We start from the raw sequence: 15,639 nt of genomic DNA on the forward strand, positions 1-15,639 counted from the left end.
GTGAAACCTGACACCTCACAGGCTTTTCATATAACTCTGCTTCAATATTACACTGATCTTAGCATTTCAGACTGCAGAGATTTATACCTTTGAAAATGAGACATTCCAAAAGTAGCTAAAATCTATACACAATGAATTAAAGCTTTTGCCTCTGATATTTAACATGCAAAGTAGGAAAATGTTTATACAGCTGCTTAGACATTATTTGTACATTGTCATTTTAGAACACTTGGTTTGATTGTGCTCCTTTAACATCTGGTTAATAGAGATGTCGCGATCATAGAATTTTCCATTCGTGAACGGCGAATGCAAATTTCCTCAAGAATTTGCGAACCCGCAGCGGACCGCCGACTTTAACCGTTAATAGCAAAGCCCCCTTATATGTTAGAAACACCAAATTTGCAGGGTATGTGAATAGGGACAGTGGGTACAAGAGGAAACATTTTTTTCAAAAAGACCTTATAGTTTTTGAGAAAATCGATTTTAAAGTTTCATAGGAAAAAAGTAGACCTTTAAATGCGGAAAATGACAAATAATGTAGCAAACTTAACGGTAGTGTAAATTGACATATATCAAAAGAAAGAGCAATGAATTTCATGAGGGGGTTTCCAGGGGGTCCGTACGCAGTGCATTCCCCCCTGCCACTCTACAATCAGCAAAAATAAAAACTCCATCATGTTTGGTTAGTTCCATGTCTGTGCCCGTTTTGTGGTGCAAAATTAAGATTTGTGCTGCTTCTGTTTTGAAGATAATAGAAATTGTTATTTTCCCCAGACAATAACATCACCCAGTACCTGTACAGGGGAGCAGGAAAAAATGGCGCCGGGAAAAAAATGGCGCATGGAGCCGCCGCCAATGTGTGTAAAACTCTATTTTGCGTTTTAATGTTAAAACATTAAATAGCGTTTTAATGTTAAATGTATATACATAAAAAATAAAATATTAATAAATATAAATAATGTATGTATGTGTGTGTATATATATATATATATATATATATATATATATATATACATACACACACACACACATTATTTATATTTATTAATATTTATTGCTTTATTTATTATGTATATATTTTACATATAATAAAAAATGGCGCACGGGGCAGCCGCTAGTGTGTAAAACGCTATTTTGCGTTTTAATGTTAAAACATTAAATAGCGTTTTAACATTAAAATGCTATTTAATGTTTTAACATTAAAACGCAAAATAGCGTTTTACACACTAGCGGCGGCTCCATTGGCCATTTTTTCCTGGCGCCATTTTTGACTGTATGCCCTGTACAGCCCATGGACATTTTTTTTTATAGAAGTCATAAGTTCACTCAGCCCACCTAAAATGTTGCGAAGGCTGAATGAACTTTTCTGAACTTTTGACCTTTATAAAAACTTGAATATCATAAAATCCATACCAGTTTCATGTCCATAGGCTGTTGTACGGCGGCTGGGTAATGTGTCTGCGAAAAAATAATTGTTATCTTCAAAACAAAAGCAGCACAAACCTTAATTTTTGAAGTACAAATGGGCACAAACATGGCACTAACCATACATGACAGGAGTTTATTGGTGCTGACCTCAGGTTCCCTTGAAGTATCCACAGTCTTTATATGCAGAGTAATAACTGACGTACCCGAGACATCTTCCTCTATTTCGTTTCCCGTAGTCGTCACATTTGATATGATATCCAGAAAGGACATGATTTTGCCTTTGAGTTTGGTGAATGTCACTTTGGCAATTGGCGGTAGTCTCTTCAGCCGGGGATAGAAGAAGGAGTTTGCTGGATGATTAGGTGAGGAGGACGTAATCTGCAGAACAAGAATGAGTATAACATTTTCATTCATCGTTTTTATTTCGTTTTTAACACTACAAGCAGTCCTCTACTCACAAACAGGTTCTGAGAGATTGTTTTTGAGTTGAAATTGTTTGTTGAGTCCTGTATTAAAACGGTAATACTATATCTCCCAACTTTTTAAGATAAGAAAGAGGGACAATTTAAGACACGCCCCTGCCACACCTCGAACCTCACCCTCATCACGCTCCTCACCATGCATATCGCAAAGTATTCAGAATCAAAATATCAGCTCAGAAAGAAAAGATTGGGAGAAAATAAATCAATTTTTTAAGTGTAATACTCGCACAAAGATTCAGTGCACTTCAGAATGGAGTTTCTCGCTAACAAGAAGGTTTGCCATAATTTTATGACACCCAGGGCCGGCGCTGCCGTAGAGGCAATGGGGGCAATTGTCCCAGGGCCCCAACCTCTGCAGGGGCCCCGCCAACCCTGCCAAATGCTGCGCTCCCCGCACTGCTACCCGGGTCCCTGCAAGTGTAATAGCTTGGGTAATTACTTATCTGTTCCGGCGAGTGGGCAGCGGCTGCACAATCCGTACACTCTAAAGCATGCTGTCTCCCTCTTTCTCTATGACCCGGCATGTAATGTGTAAACACTGTAATGGCCAGAGGGAAGGGGAGTGAGGGGGGTTGGCGTCTCAGGCAAGGGGCTCCCACACTTCAGTTTGCCCCGGGGCCCCTTAAACTGGCCTTGATGACACCCCCTCAAGTGCCAAGCCAAAAAGAACTCAACCTAGTAGATCAGGTTTGCCCTAAAGAAAGTTCTTTCCTTGTAATAAAGAAAGATGATTCATGTCTCAGAATATTGGCTGAAATGGCCTTTGTCAGCAACAATTTTAATTTCTATAATTGTCTAAAAATATCTATTTTATGTGTTAATGTTTTAGTAGATGGTTTGAATTTAGGGCCTTTTCTGCTAGTTGGCCAAATCGAAAACTGAAGTATTTTTCTTCCTTGTTTTTCCTTTTAACTCACTGTTGTTGGTGGTCCTAAATTTCCTTTGGCTATAAATGGCTTACAGTAAATGTATAGTGATATAAAGTCTACTAGATGACAAACCTCTGTCACGGTGCCCTGGGGGATGGTGGCATAGTTTGGAGAAGAAAATGTGAATCCACTGTCCGTTCCAGCATCGTAGGGATGGAGGTCTAGTGACACCGTCTTTTTCCACTGTTTCCCATCACACAGATTTACACTATCAAGGCCTACAAACCAGTCCGGGCTGGGTACGATCCTCACCATAAAGGAGACCTTAAATGGGATACAAGATGGTTCGTTAAGTTACAAATCGATTGAGCAAAAATATTCTGCACACTTAGCGTACAGGTGTCCTTGAGGGCCATATTAAGCCTTTAGTAACCGATTTATTTAGAGGTTTGCAAGTGCTTCGGGACATTTTATTTTAGCCCATTTTTTTTTTATTTCTTCTTTGTTAGGTATCCTAGGTTCTAATTAGTACTGCTGTAATGTGTATTCATGGCCACATGTCACAAGGGGGCAGTGTGAGACAATAATAGAGGACTTCTGCTTTCAGTTTCTGTATTTTATGTTAGCAGAGAGAGAGATTAAAGCATTCCAAGTTAATTACAGCACAATGAGTTCTGCTGACTGAGGTCACAAGCAAAACTTATCTCAAACAAGATAACTCTATTGAAACTGCTACTGGATTAAGGTGTGCACACATGCCGTATTTTTACAACTGACGGGTCCGTCAGACCCTCCCGCGGGGTGGTTGTTCTAGAACGACCGTCCCGCGGGAGGGTGTGACGGAACCCGTCGTTTGTAAAAATATGGCGTGTATACGCGCCTTCAATGCCAGTGCTTAGGATGGACTGAGAAATTGAGAAATGTGTTCCATGTGATGAACCACATCGCATTTGATTCAGTCCCATCAATTAATTGGAGTAAAACTGTGCTAAACTCAAAATGTAGAACTACTTCAAATAATGTCCAGCTTGGTTTTCAGCTAGACAAGCTCTGAGGGAAACAAACCACAGTACTTACATAAGGGTGCCTAGAGTGGACCTCCAGTTCCGTTGAGGATTGGCCAGTCCCACTAGATATGGACGGAGCAGAGAAAAGGCTGTGGACGCTCTGGATCTTCTCTCCGGCTGCTTCTATCTCCTTGATTACGGCCCAGGCTTCCCCTTTCTCTGCAAATTCCCTCACTCCATTACTGGCGTGGTCACGTCTCATCCACATGTGATAGTCCGTGCTGTGACTGGCTCCTGAGGGATGGGACAAGTAGACAGTCATTTTGTATGGCTATTTTTCCTTGGATAGATCACAGCTGGCCTCACCTGCCAGAGTACAAGATAGGATCAAAGCAGGAAAATGGATTTCACTTGGGAGCAGAAAGGTAAAATCAATAGAAGCTTAACTACCACTACAGACAAATAGGCACATCCATCTTAGTTTCAACATCGCGGGCCTAATTTACTAAGCTGTGAACTGAGGTGATGCGCGGATTCAAAGGAACCATAGCTTCTCCGTTACAATGATTGGTTGCTAAAATTGGACAATTGATCGTTTCACATCACTTCACTATGTTACCTCACGTTAGTAAATCGGCCCCATGTACATTTTGTAGAAAGGTCTAAAGGAATACCTTGGTAAAAAAAAAACAAAAAACTGATGAGATGAGCTATTGTATCTATCCTACTCCTAAAAATGACCCTTTTTTTTAGCTATCCCACTGTTTTATTTTATATTTAACCACTACCCGCCCACCCGCTGTTTTAAAATGTCCTGTTGGTCCATGTTAACGGACCACAGGACGTTTTAAAACGTCCCCGACCATCGCTGCTACCGTTCGCAATCGAGGGCCATGGACTGCACTACTTACTGTCGGAACCCGCAGAGCAGTGATTGGGCAAAGGGAAGAAGTCTTCCCTGTACCAATCAGAGTGCTTGTAAGCATCAAGGCTTTAATGAGAAGCCAATGAGCTTTGTGCTTACAATACCCTCTCTGAGTGTGAGGACATCTAGTGGTCAAAAAATATATATGTAAAAATAAAAAACACACATTTCACACTATGGGCTCGATTCAGTAAACGGTGCTATCCCAGTTAGCACGCCTAAAGGCTTTAGGCGTGCTAACTAGGGTGCTAAGTAGTTAGCACATACAAACTACTTAGCACCGTAGTTAGCACATGCAAACTACTTAGCACCGTAGTTAGGACATGCAAACTACTACTTAGCACTGTTCTAACTAAGGTGCTAAGCTCCATGGTTAGATACCCCTGGTCTTGCTAATTATGATCTTGTAAAAGGAAATTTAAATTCAATCTGAGCTCTACATATTATGTGACGATCATTATATTATTGTTAACAATACCTCTCATCTTCCACAGTGATAATTGATGCTGAAGCTACTGTTGGAAAAGTTAGGAGGCGCGCTGCTACACTGCATATTCTGTCATATGTTCCTTTTCTTTGTTGAATAAACACTGATTTTTTTAAAAAAAAACTAGGGTGCTAAGTAGTTTACATGTGCTAACTATGGTGCTAAGTAGTTTGCATGTGCTAACTACAGTGCTAAGTAGTTTGCATGTGCTTACTACTTAGCACGTGCAAAGCATGTTAGCTCATGCAAAGTGGCTTTTCACTGGCGTGCTAACACTTAGCACCCTTTTCTGAATCAAGCCTTATATTTTATATTTATTACATTAAATTAAAATAAATTAATACCTCCTTCCCCCCTCCCTGTAACCCCCCTCCATAGTTATCAAAATAAGAACACTTGTAAAAAAAATGACAGCATCTTAAAAAAAATACATAAAGTAGTTACGTTAGGGACATCGACTTTCTCCTGTGTATGGCATGAGGGTATATTACTGTTATATTTGCATATTTGGGGTTGTAATTAGCAACGGATGCAAAACTGAAAAAAAATGCACCTTTATTTCCAAATAAAATATTGTTGCCACACATTGTACTAGGGACATAATTTAAACGTTGTAATAACTGGGTAAAATGGGAAAAGGAAATACGTGGGTTTTATTCACAGTAGCATGTTTTATTTTAAAACTATAATGGCCAAAAACTGAGAAATTCCGATTTTTGTTCCATTTTTTTTCCTTATTATTCCTGTTAAAATGTATTTAGAATAAAATCATTCTTAGCAATATTTACCACCCAAAGAAATCCTAATTGGTGGCAAAAAAAGAAGGTATAGATTGTTTTGTTGTGACAAGTAGTAAGAAAGTTATTGACGAATGAAAGGGAGCTGACCACCCATTTTCAAGCCATAAATTGTGTAGAAGATGTTTTGTTAAGTGTGCTGGTCTTTTTCTACAAATTGTATACAGTACACTGTCCGTTTGTGCTGTAGTGGACTGACCGTGTCTGCACCTATCTACAAAGGTGGGAGTGTGTCCAAGACCACCGCTGTGTTTGGCCCCATGTACATGAAGACTGGTGATAGTGACAAAGATCTGCAATGGAAGTGGTTGTCTTGAGCAAACAATTAGTGTACAAGCTTTTCTTTATGTACATAGAATCAGTGTTGGACTGAGAGGTGGGAAAACTGAGGAAATCCACCTGCTGGCCAAGCAGCAGTACCCCTGTGTTATTACTCCCAATAGAAACCTGCAGCAAGTCTTCACTGTGAGCAGCAACACTTGATTACTGCTGCTTGGCCAGCAAGGGGATTTCCTCATCTTTCCCATCTCCCAGTCCCACACTGCATAGAATGACTCTTGACTAGTTGCGGTGAACTGCACTTTTGGTCCGGGTACTTATAAATATTCTGCCCATTGCCTGCATTTAAACATGTGATAAAGACCTTAGGTTCTGTGGATGACCAGTAAAAGTGACGATAGTGACAATAAACCACAAAGTTAAAAAAAGTGGGCAGAGCCAACACAACAACCAAATTCTTTACATGGGAAAATATAAACTGCAGCTATTCTTACACTGTTAATGGCAGGGTTCTCAAACTTGGCACAGTTGGTCTCTGGGTGACTGGGAGTAATATTTAGGAAAGTGGGTGGAGCCTAAAACAGCTAATCAAAATTCCCCTTTTGATTTTAAAGTGGATAATGTACAATGCTGCCATTCTTGCACTGTTAATGGCAAAGGCCTCAAACCCGGTACAGTCGGTCATTACGTGACAGGTTTAAATTCGCAAAAGGGGCAGAGCCACATACAGCCAATCAAATTTGTTTCATTTCAATGGAAAAATTTAAATTTATGCCAAGGGCCCCAAAGCTCACAAACTTGGTCATTGAGTGACCGCGTGTCAAGGTAGGAAAAAGTGGGAGGAGCCAACAATAACCAAATACATACCTGGGTAAACGCTGGGTCACCAGCTAGTAAACTAATAAACATACGTGGCTCCACCCATCTCCAGCCACATTGAGGTATCATTCTAACCCCTCTGCTCCTCCCATCTGCTCTTCATTAGCCCATCAGGCCAGAGGGGGTGGTTGGGTAGGGATGTCACAAATTGGGTGGAAAGGGCATAGACAGTCATTGCTTCCAGGTCAAGCTCCATGTGGCTCCATGCAACCACTCTTGATGTGAATGGAGCTTGACACCAAGGGACACGCCTATACTTATGCGGATTAGGTTACTTTATCATCTATAAAAAAGCCTTTAACATAAACCCATCACAGAAAAACTTTTGGAATTGTCTGATTTTGCAGTACAAAATCTGCTTTTACTGTGAAGTTTTCCTGTATGAAACGTTGATTTCCCCAACTTGTATTGAAAAGACTACTTGTATAGCCTGTGTAACGCTGAAAGCTCCTATAAGCTTTCAGCGTTAATAAAAATACTCTATCTTCAAGAGTCGGTGTCCACAGATGAGAGCTAGGACCTCCCTTCCCCATTCTCTCTCATACAGCACCATCTATTGCTATTCCTCACAAAACATAATGTCGAATAACGGTTACAATTTTCTATTTAAAAAAAAGGGAGCTAAAATACTCCAACAGTGAAATGTTATGGTTTACAAAAAAAAAGGCTTGCTCCTATACCCTGGAAAACCTACACTCTGTCTAGTAATGTTGACAGGTGTGCAGGTATGGAATGTGCCATGGGCCCCTTGTACTGGCGGAGCTGCTCCATAGAGTCCCTGGTGTTCTCTATGTAGAATCTAGTTCATATCTGCGAGACATTCTGCTGCCTGGTTACCTTTTTTAAGGGGGGGGGGGCTGGATAAGCTGCCTAATTGTTATTTTGGGGATATGTACCGATTAACCTATTGCCATACCTCACTCTTACAGGCCATGGTTCACTTCAACTGAGGCTACACCTTACATTTTTTGCATGGAGAGCAGCCAAAATTAAACAAAGAAAAAAGAGTTCCCCCCCTTCCCTAGATATGCCTCTGTATAACCCTTTTTGCCAAGACCAGCACATGTATACTTTACAATATAAACACAAATACTGTCTGGCAAATTATTTCAGTTTGTGCCCAAAGTAATCCTTTATGGTGCAATTGTAAATGTTACTTTTTTCGCAGGTGTGTACCACAAAATCCATACTCCGCAATACAAGCGATAATAAAGTGCAAGGAATTGTTTGGCTGTGTAGAATTCAGCTTTATAACCCGCTAAGACTTTGTCTCACTGCAGGTATGTTTACCATTCTAGACAAAGGCTTTTTATAGCACATGTATTTTTAACAACAAATGATATTTTCCAAAGCGGAAAGATTTATACATCTCATTCTAGAACCATGACCTGTCTTTTTATAGAAGCCCCCTGAAGCTGTGAGCTCCGAATGGTAACCAAGACGTATCGCTGACAGCTCAGACAGGCCTGCTAATCAGAAAGGAAGGAGCACTTGTGTGATTAGGGGTGATGGAATGGAACCTTCTCAGCTGCAGAGAGGATAAGAAGATAGCTGCTGTAACCGTTCCATCCATGTTATCTAGATGAGATCTCTGCTACTCTCGCAGAGAGGTGCCCGCTTGCTTTATACGCATGTACACCACTTTAATCACTTACCTATCAATGATGACCACTGTGCCGGGGGCCTGTAGATGGGATATTGTTTGGGGAAAGACGCCTGGCTCCATTTTCCAGTGAAGACGATTCTATACTTAGCCGTTCCCTCTGCGGTGCAAATAGCATCTTCGTTCAAGGGTAGACAGCTGGAATAACCCAGAATCCATAGCACAGTCACGGCAATAAGTAGAGTCATGTCTCCCAGGCTCTGCAGATCACACAAAATGATACAGGGAAGGAGTGAATGGAGGAGTCTGTCTGTCCTCTGTGACATCTCAGAACATCTGCTAAACATTGCTGCTTAATAACGCAATGTGGCCCACGTGATTCCGGCTAGATCAATTCCAAGTGCAATCAATCAGTGTGATATCAGTTTAGAAACAGAACAGCCAACAAAGCTTTTCCATAATGTCATATATCCAGCACGTGGCTCACTTTAAAGGGAAACTCAACCAGTAAAATTATTTAAAGATACCCGTAGTGACATGTAACATAATGAGATAGACATGGGTATGTACAGTGCCTAGCACACAAATAACTATGCTGTGTTCCTTTTTTTCTTTCTCTGCCTGAAAGAGTTAAATATCAGGTATGTAAGTGGCTGACTCAGTCCTGACTCAGACAGGAAGTGACTACAGTGTGACCCTCACTGATAAGAAATTTCCCTTTTTATCTCTTTCTTGCTCTCAAAAGCCATTTTCTGCTAGGAAAGTGTTTTATAGTTGGAATTTCTTATCAGTGAGGGCCACACTGTATTCACTTCCTGTCTGAGTCAGGACTGAGTCAGCCACTTACATACCTAATATTTAACTCTTTCAGGCAGAGAAAGAAAAATGGAACACCGCATAGTTATGTGTGTGCTAGGCACTGTACATACCCATATCTATCATCATGTCACATGTCACCTCAGGTATCCTTTAAAACAAACACATCATGTTTATCATGATGCAAATGAATATTACATACTTACCTCACCGTCAGTTCCTCTCAGAATCTCACCATTTTCTTCTAACAACATTCCCTTCCGGTTCTGACAAGATTTTGGCAGAACTGAAATATATATCGGTTGCTGTCAGTTATAACTGAAAGGACAACAGATGTGCAAGGTAATGTCCATGTTTCCCTATGGCTCAAGTGGGTGATATTACAGTTTAACAGTGTGCTGACCAGGAAGCTGTTATGGAGTAATGGCCATTTTTAAAATGGAGGACGGAGAATTCCAGTGATCACAGTGGACAAACAGGACGCAGGAGAGGAGAAACAGATTGAGGAGTAGACTACACGGGAGGTGAGTATGACCTGTGTATGTTTACCTTGACTTTTAATTTTCAGTTCAGGTTTGCTTTAAAGAAGAACTGAAAATAGCATAATTATTAAATTTGCATTTTTTTTTTTTTTTTTTTTTTTTTTAGGCATTTATAAATTATTTAGGCAGTGCTTGCTCATTGTAAAATCTTTCCTCACCCTGGTTGACATTCTGAAATTTTTCAATGCAGCAACGTCTTTAGTCCTGCCAGCCAACTTTAGTTAAGCTACAGTGGCAAGGTAAGGCTACACTCCAATATACAGCAATCTATAGCTATAGAAAGTGTTTATGATGCTTAGATATTTAATGTAAAATTTAATGTCCTTAACATTTTACTGCATTCTACTATAAGTTCTTACAGTTCCTCATTAAAGGGCCAGTGAAGTTAAACTACCGTATGTGTTTGCATATGTAAAGGTGTATTAAGCGTGCACAGATGTGCTAACTTTGCTGCAGAGATGGAATGGGACAGTAGGTGGGGTTACACTTGCAAAAATTGTCTGTCAAGGAGATTGTTAGTGATCAGGGCCATCCCTAGTAACCAGTGGTCACATGACTATATGAGCAGGTCCGAATGACGTATTTATATATTATTTTCACCTTGGTAAACATTTGTGTGGGGATGTTGTTACATAATTCTCTCTTCTATCAAGCTTGGAGTTCTACTTTGAGGTGACACTCGAGATACATATGAAATTACCATTGCTGCAGTAATAGCCTGAGATATCAGTTGTAATTCATAAGGCCCTCCATCAAAATTTTGATGGGGCCACCCAAGGTTTACACCCTTTCCCTTCCCTACCCTTGGTGACCCTCTCAGCCGGGGTCCCATCTTTTAAGGATCATAAAACAAGTGTGGCCATCATGATCTTCAGGGCAGCCAACAGGGCATCACAGGAGGGCCTGGTGTATGGGGACCCAGTGTGACTAAAGTCCGGCGACCAGGGCTGTATATACACAGCTTTTTTTTCTGCTTCCCGGCTCCCCCTCAGTGTTCTCCCCAGGCACTTTTAGCCGGGTGCTTCACCTGGGTAGTTTTGGTGAGCACCCGGCTGTCATCGGCTCACCTCTTCCTATGCTGTAAGCAGTATTGTGCACAGAAGCACAAGCCCTGCATTTTTTCATATTGCCCCACCCGGCTACTTTTTCATGCCAGCCGGCTATTATTTCATGCCACCCGGTTGAAAAAAATTTCTGGGGAGAACACTGCCCCTCTACGACTTGCGTATTGAGTGGTTGGGGGAATAATGTGCCGTATACTACCGCTCTGCCTCCCCCTCCTCTTGCATATATGAGACTACAAAAAAATGGCCGCCAGAGTCCGCATTTGCAGACATTTTAATAGGGCGGCCGTTTTCTTGTAGTTCCATAGCTATTTCAATGGGACTACAGTACATGCAAGCGGAGGGGGAGGCAGAGCATTGGTATATGGCACATCAGGTTGGAAGGAGGCCCCGCTCTCAGACACCACCCCCATCCTTCAACAACCTAATCCCTAACCAGATCTGCAGGGGGTGTGGTACACCTGGCGCATGTGTGACGTCACACAAGCCCCCACATTACTCCGGCTGCGACGTGGGGCGCGTGTATGCAGATTGAGGCGAAGCCCGGAGCCAGTGGTGGACATGGACAGGTAAAGTATAGTGCACGGGGGGCACATTTGACATTAGGGGGGACAGCGCCAGGGGTTTTGTTGCTCGCCCCGATATTGTTTGTCGTTACTGCCACGCACCTGATGGACCATGATGGCCCAACATCTTGCAGCATGTCCGATTGATACATGCAACCAGTTTCGGCCCAAAATTGGTCACATTGTCGATCAGGCATGCTGTTGCCGGCACCAATTTTCATCCAATTCGATAATATTTATCGATCAGCTGCCAAGTCCATAGATGTGTGAGCACCATAAAAGTATCAGAGGCAGAGGATCATCAGGACAGCCAGATAATGTGCATTGTTTAATAGGAAATAAATAATGCAGCCTCCATATACTTTTCACTTCATTTGTCTTTTACAAGTACGCAGGTCAGGTCTTATGGATTTAAGGTCAGCGTCCAGTCGGGATTAAACCACCCAACAGGGGTGCTCGGATAACCCTTTTCAAAATCCGAATTGATCCGGATACTCAGATATCCGTATCGGATATCTGGATCCGAACTTTTGGGTATCCGAATAGAATCGAATATCCGACCCCAGTATCCGGGATATCCGGGCGGATTCGGATATCTGGATAGGGAAACCGGAAGTGGCCTTTAAATTGCTTTTAAAACGTTTTTAAGGGCAAATGAGGCATTTAGCATCATGTTTTTTTAAAGGGTAACACAAATTGATTAAGTGGGGACATCATAAAAAAAAAAAAATGGCTGTCAATTAACATCAGGACTAGGTTCCCGACAGCGGTCGTGCAGCCCACATTGGACTTGATTCACAAAAGAGTGCTAACTGTTAGCACGGCCGTTTTTCACGCAATCGCGAATTTTTGTGCGCAATTAAACGGTTTTGCGCGCAAACGTGAATTTTCACGCGAAACCGTTATCGTTTGTGCAAAAACGGACGTGCTAACAGTTAGCACTCTTTTGTGAATCAAGCCCATTGTGTGTGTCCAAAGTCCAACCGCACATCTGGGACATGACTGTTTTCAGCCAAGACACCTCCAAAAAATTACGCAGCAATTGTGTTTTGGGTTGAATATAGGCGGTATCAGAACAGCAGCAGTGGCCTGTGGCACCCTGGCGGTGGGAGCAGCACAGGCAGAAGGAGCAGGGCAATGCAGCAGCAGGTGTAACAACTGCCAGGAGCATGCCAGACGTGGCACTTTGCACTTGACACGTGGCACTTTGCACTTGACACGTGGCACTTTGCACTTGACACGTGGCACTTTGCACGTGGCACTTGGCACTTTGCACGTGGCACTTTGCACGTGGCACTTTGCACTTGACACGTGGCACTTTGCACTTGACACGTGGCACTTTGCACGTGGCACTTGGCACATGGCACTTGGCACTTTGCACGTGGCACTTTGCACTTGGCACTTGGCACGTTGCGCTTTGTACTTGGCACGTGACACTTTGCACGTGAAACTTGGCACGTGGCACTTTGCACTTGGCACTTGGCATGTGGCACTTTGCACTTGGCATGTGGCACTTTGCACTTGGCAGTGTCACGTGCAAAGTGTCAAGTGCAAAGTGCCACATGCAAAGTGCAAAGTGTCACGTGCAAAGTGCCAAGTGCCGAGTGACAGTCAGACAGCAGAGGAGAAGACACTAGTGCACACTAACTGTCACACTGGCACTGCTCACAGCACAGCAGTTCTGTAGTAAGCTAACACAGTAGTACTACTACTGTAACAACTACTAGCACTGACTGCAGTACTACAGTACTAACTACACAATAACACAGTAATCCTATTCCCTAACCTATACTGTAGCTAAGGCTAGCTGGCCAGCAGGCAGCAGCTGGCCTGGTCTGTGCACAGCACACACAGAGACACATAGCAGCTGCAGCAGCCCTGCAGCACACACTCTGACTGTCACTCACTGAATGAAATCAAGATAGCTGCTACCTAATTAACAATATAACAATATTGTAGTGATAGTGAAGGGGTTAATCACTGAACAGCTTTAGGTTTATCACTGTGTACAGCACTTGCTAGGCCAGCAGCACTGGAGCCTGTCTCTCAGTGAGCATTCACAAGCAAGGACAAGATTTCTCATCATGGCAGCCCTCCTTATTATACAGGGGGGCCTGGCCAGGGTTCCTTTCTGTGATTGGATGCTAGGGTTTAGGCTGGGAGCTCTGATTGGCTCAATGAGGTCAGGTGGGGCTGGCCAGGGTTCCCTTCTGTGATTGGTTTCTAGGGATTCTGCTGGGAGCCCTCTGATTGGCTCAATGATGTCATCTCCTTAGTTACAGTATTCGGATATCTGCGGATATCCGGGTATGCGACCAAATATCCGCGGATTGCTATCCGGATTTGCACAGAAATCCGGAATTCGAATCGGATAGCTGAAAAAAGGTCGGATATCCGGGTTACCCGGATATCTGGAATCCGGGTTAGCCGGAATCCGGATGAGCACCCAACATGATGCAATGTCATCCTATATGATTGGATCATTGTGTTACCCTAAAAACCAGTCATTCTTTCCAGGATTTATAGCAATGAAGTTTAACATGTTCAAAATACAAAACACAAGTTTTGCATCAATATTATGAGTCGATTATGCAAACAATAAATTAGTGCAGGCTTTTGAAGTTGATTTGTAAGTTCACAATTTAAAGCAAATACACTGCTGCGAGGAAAACTTTCTGGCTGCTGTAGCTCTAGAGAGTTATGTAACCAGCTGCTTAGATGCTGAAGATATGAGAAAAAGGTCTGGAGCCGTAAATCAGAAAGAAGCTGATTAATTAGTCATTTTCAATCATAAAAAGGTGGGCAGGTTACTTATCTAGCACTGGCTGCTGATATTGCAGTAAGAAGCACTCACTATGCAGTAAGCATATTCTATGTGCTTAAACCTCCTAAGGAAGTGGCATTTCTTACTATATGTACATATTGAATTTGTTTGCAATATTTTTAGTAATATAGTGCAGAAACTTGAAACATTCAATAGACGCGTACAACTAGAAAAATGAGAATCTACAACTTGCTATAATTCACATCATACCCTGTACCCATAGTATAAAAGAGCCCTGAGAGAGAATCCTAATATATTTATAGCATATATATAGGACAGCATGGTGGCATAGCGGTTAGTGCTCACGCTCTTGCAGTGCTGGGTCCCCAATTTGATCCAAGCTGCTCTGATTGGCTGATGTCTATTGCTGCACTATATGCATCAAAAGTTAGAGCTCTGTGAAATATCTATACCTTGTAGGAATTCTGTCAATTTTCCCCAAAAATATAAAAGCCCAATGCAAAGCAAAACTACTTTATGAGAAAGTAGCTTAAAATCAGAAAGAGCAGGTCAGTAAAGGTTTGGAGAAATGTAAAATATTGTTAGTAATACTCATAAGTGGAAACAAGCACAATACAACACACAAAATATAATGATCAGTAAAAGGTTAGGCTGTGTGATAAAAATAGATAAAACTTTATTTGAACAATAACAGGATAAAACGCTTGACAAAGGCATACTTGTGGAAGAATGTAAAAGAGACTCTGTAGCAATAAAGTTCAGCAAGTTGAAAGCATGTTAGTTTTAAAAGTGTAGAGTTAGCGAAAGCAATGGCCGCTTACAAGAGCAGTTCCACAAAAGCAAAGGTGGAGGAGTGAGCCCCATGCTGAATCTCTCTCCTATGGCTTGCAGCACTGCTTTGTGCAGAGACAAGAGGGCAGGCTTACTTACTAGTTTTGTCTTTCAGGGCTCTGGCAGGCTGGGGGCACCTGTGTCTGCTGGCAGCTAAGCTCCTCTGATGAGGGAAGACGGAAGGGACACTGCTATTTATGCCTGCAGAGGGTCTTCTGCGTCCAACAATCATTATAACCTTGAGACCCGACTGTTTACAGGCTGCTGACAAAAGCCCTT

The 15,639-nt window shown here is 42.1% G+C and overlaps 1 protein-coding gene across 3 annotated transcripts in view; it reads right to left on the reverse strand.

Annotated features, from left to right (window-relative positions):
* Positions 1–15,639, reverse strand: part of SPON2 (spondin 2) — a 40,229-nt gene that overhangs the window by 3,114 nt on the left and 21,476 nt on the right. Inside the window, exons 1-5 of one of the 3 annotated variants that reach the window (XM_068275582.1) lie at positions 15,460–15,532; positions 8,809–9,016; positions 3,857–4,080; positions 2,912–3,103; positions 1,632–1,806 (exon numbers count right to left, since the gene is read on the reverse strand). In XM_068275582.1, coding sequence (XP_068131683.1) covers positions 1,632–1,806; positions 2,912–3,103; positions 3,857–4,080; positions 8,809–9,004 — 787 coding nt within the window. In that variant the 5' untranslated portion in view covers positions 9,005–9,016; positions 15,460–15,532. Of the gene's footprint in view, positions 1–1,631; positions 1,807–2,911; positions 3,104–3,856; positions 4,081–8,808; positions 9,101–15,459; positions 15,533–15,639 lie in introns of those variants that run through there. The other 2 variants (XM_068275590.1, XM_068275572.1) reach the window with 2 other exon arrangements.

Source organism: Hyperolius riggenbachi, chromosome 1 (assembly GCF_040937935.1).
Source record: "Hyperolius riggenbachi isolate aHypRig1 chromosome 1, aHypRig1.pri, whole genome shotgun sequence".
In the NCBI taxonomy this organism is placed as follows: Eukaryota; Metazoa; Chordata; class Amphibia; order Anura; family Hyperoliidae; genus Hyperolius; species Hyperolius riggenbachi.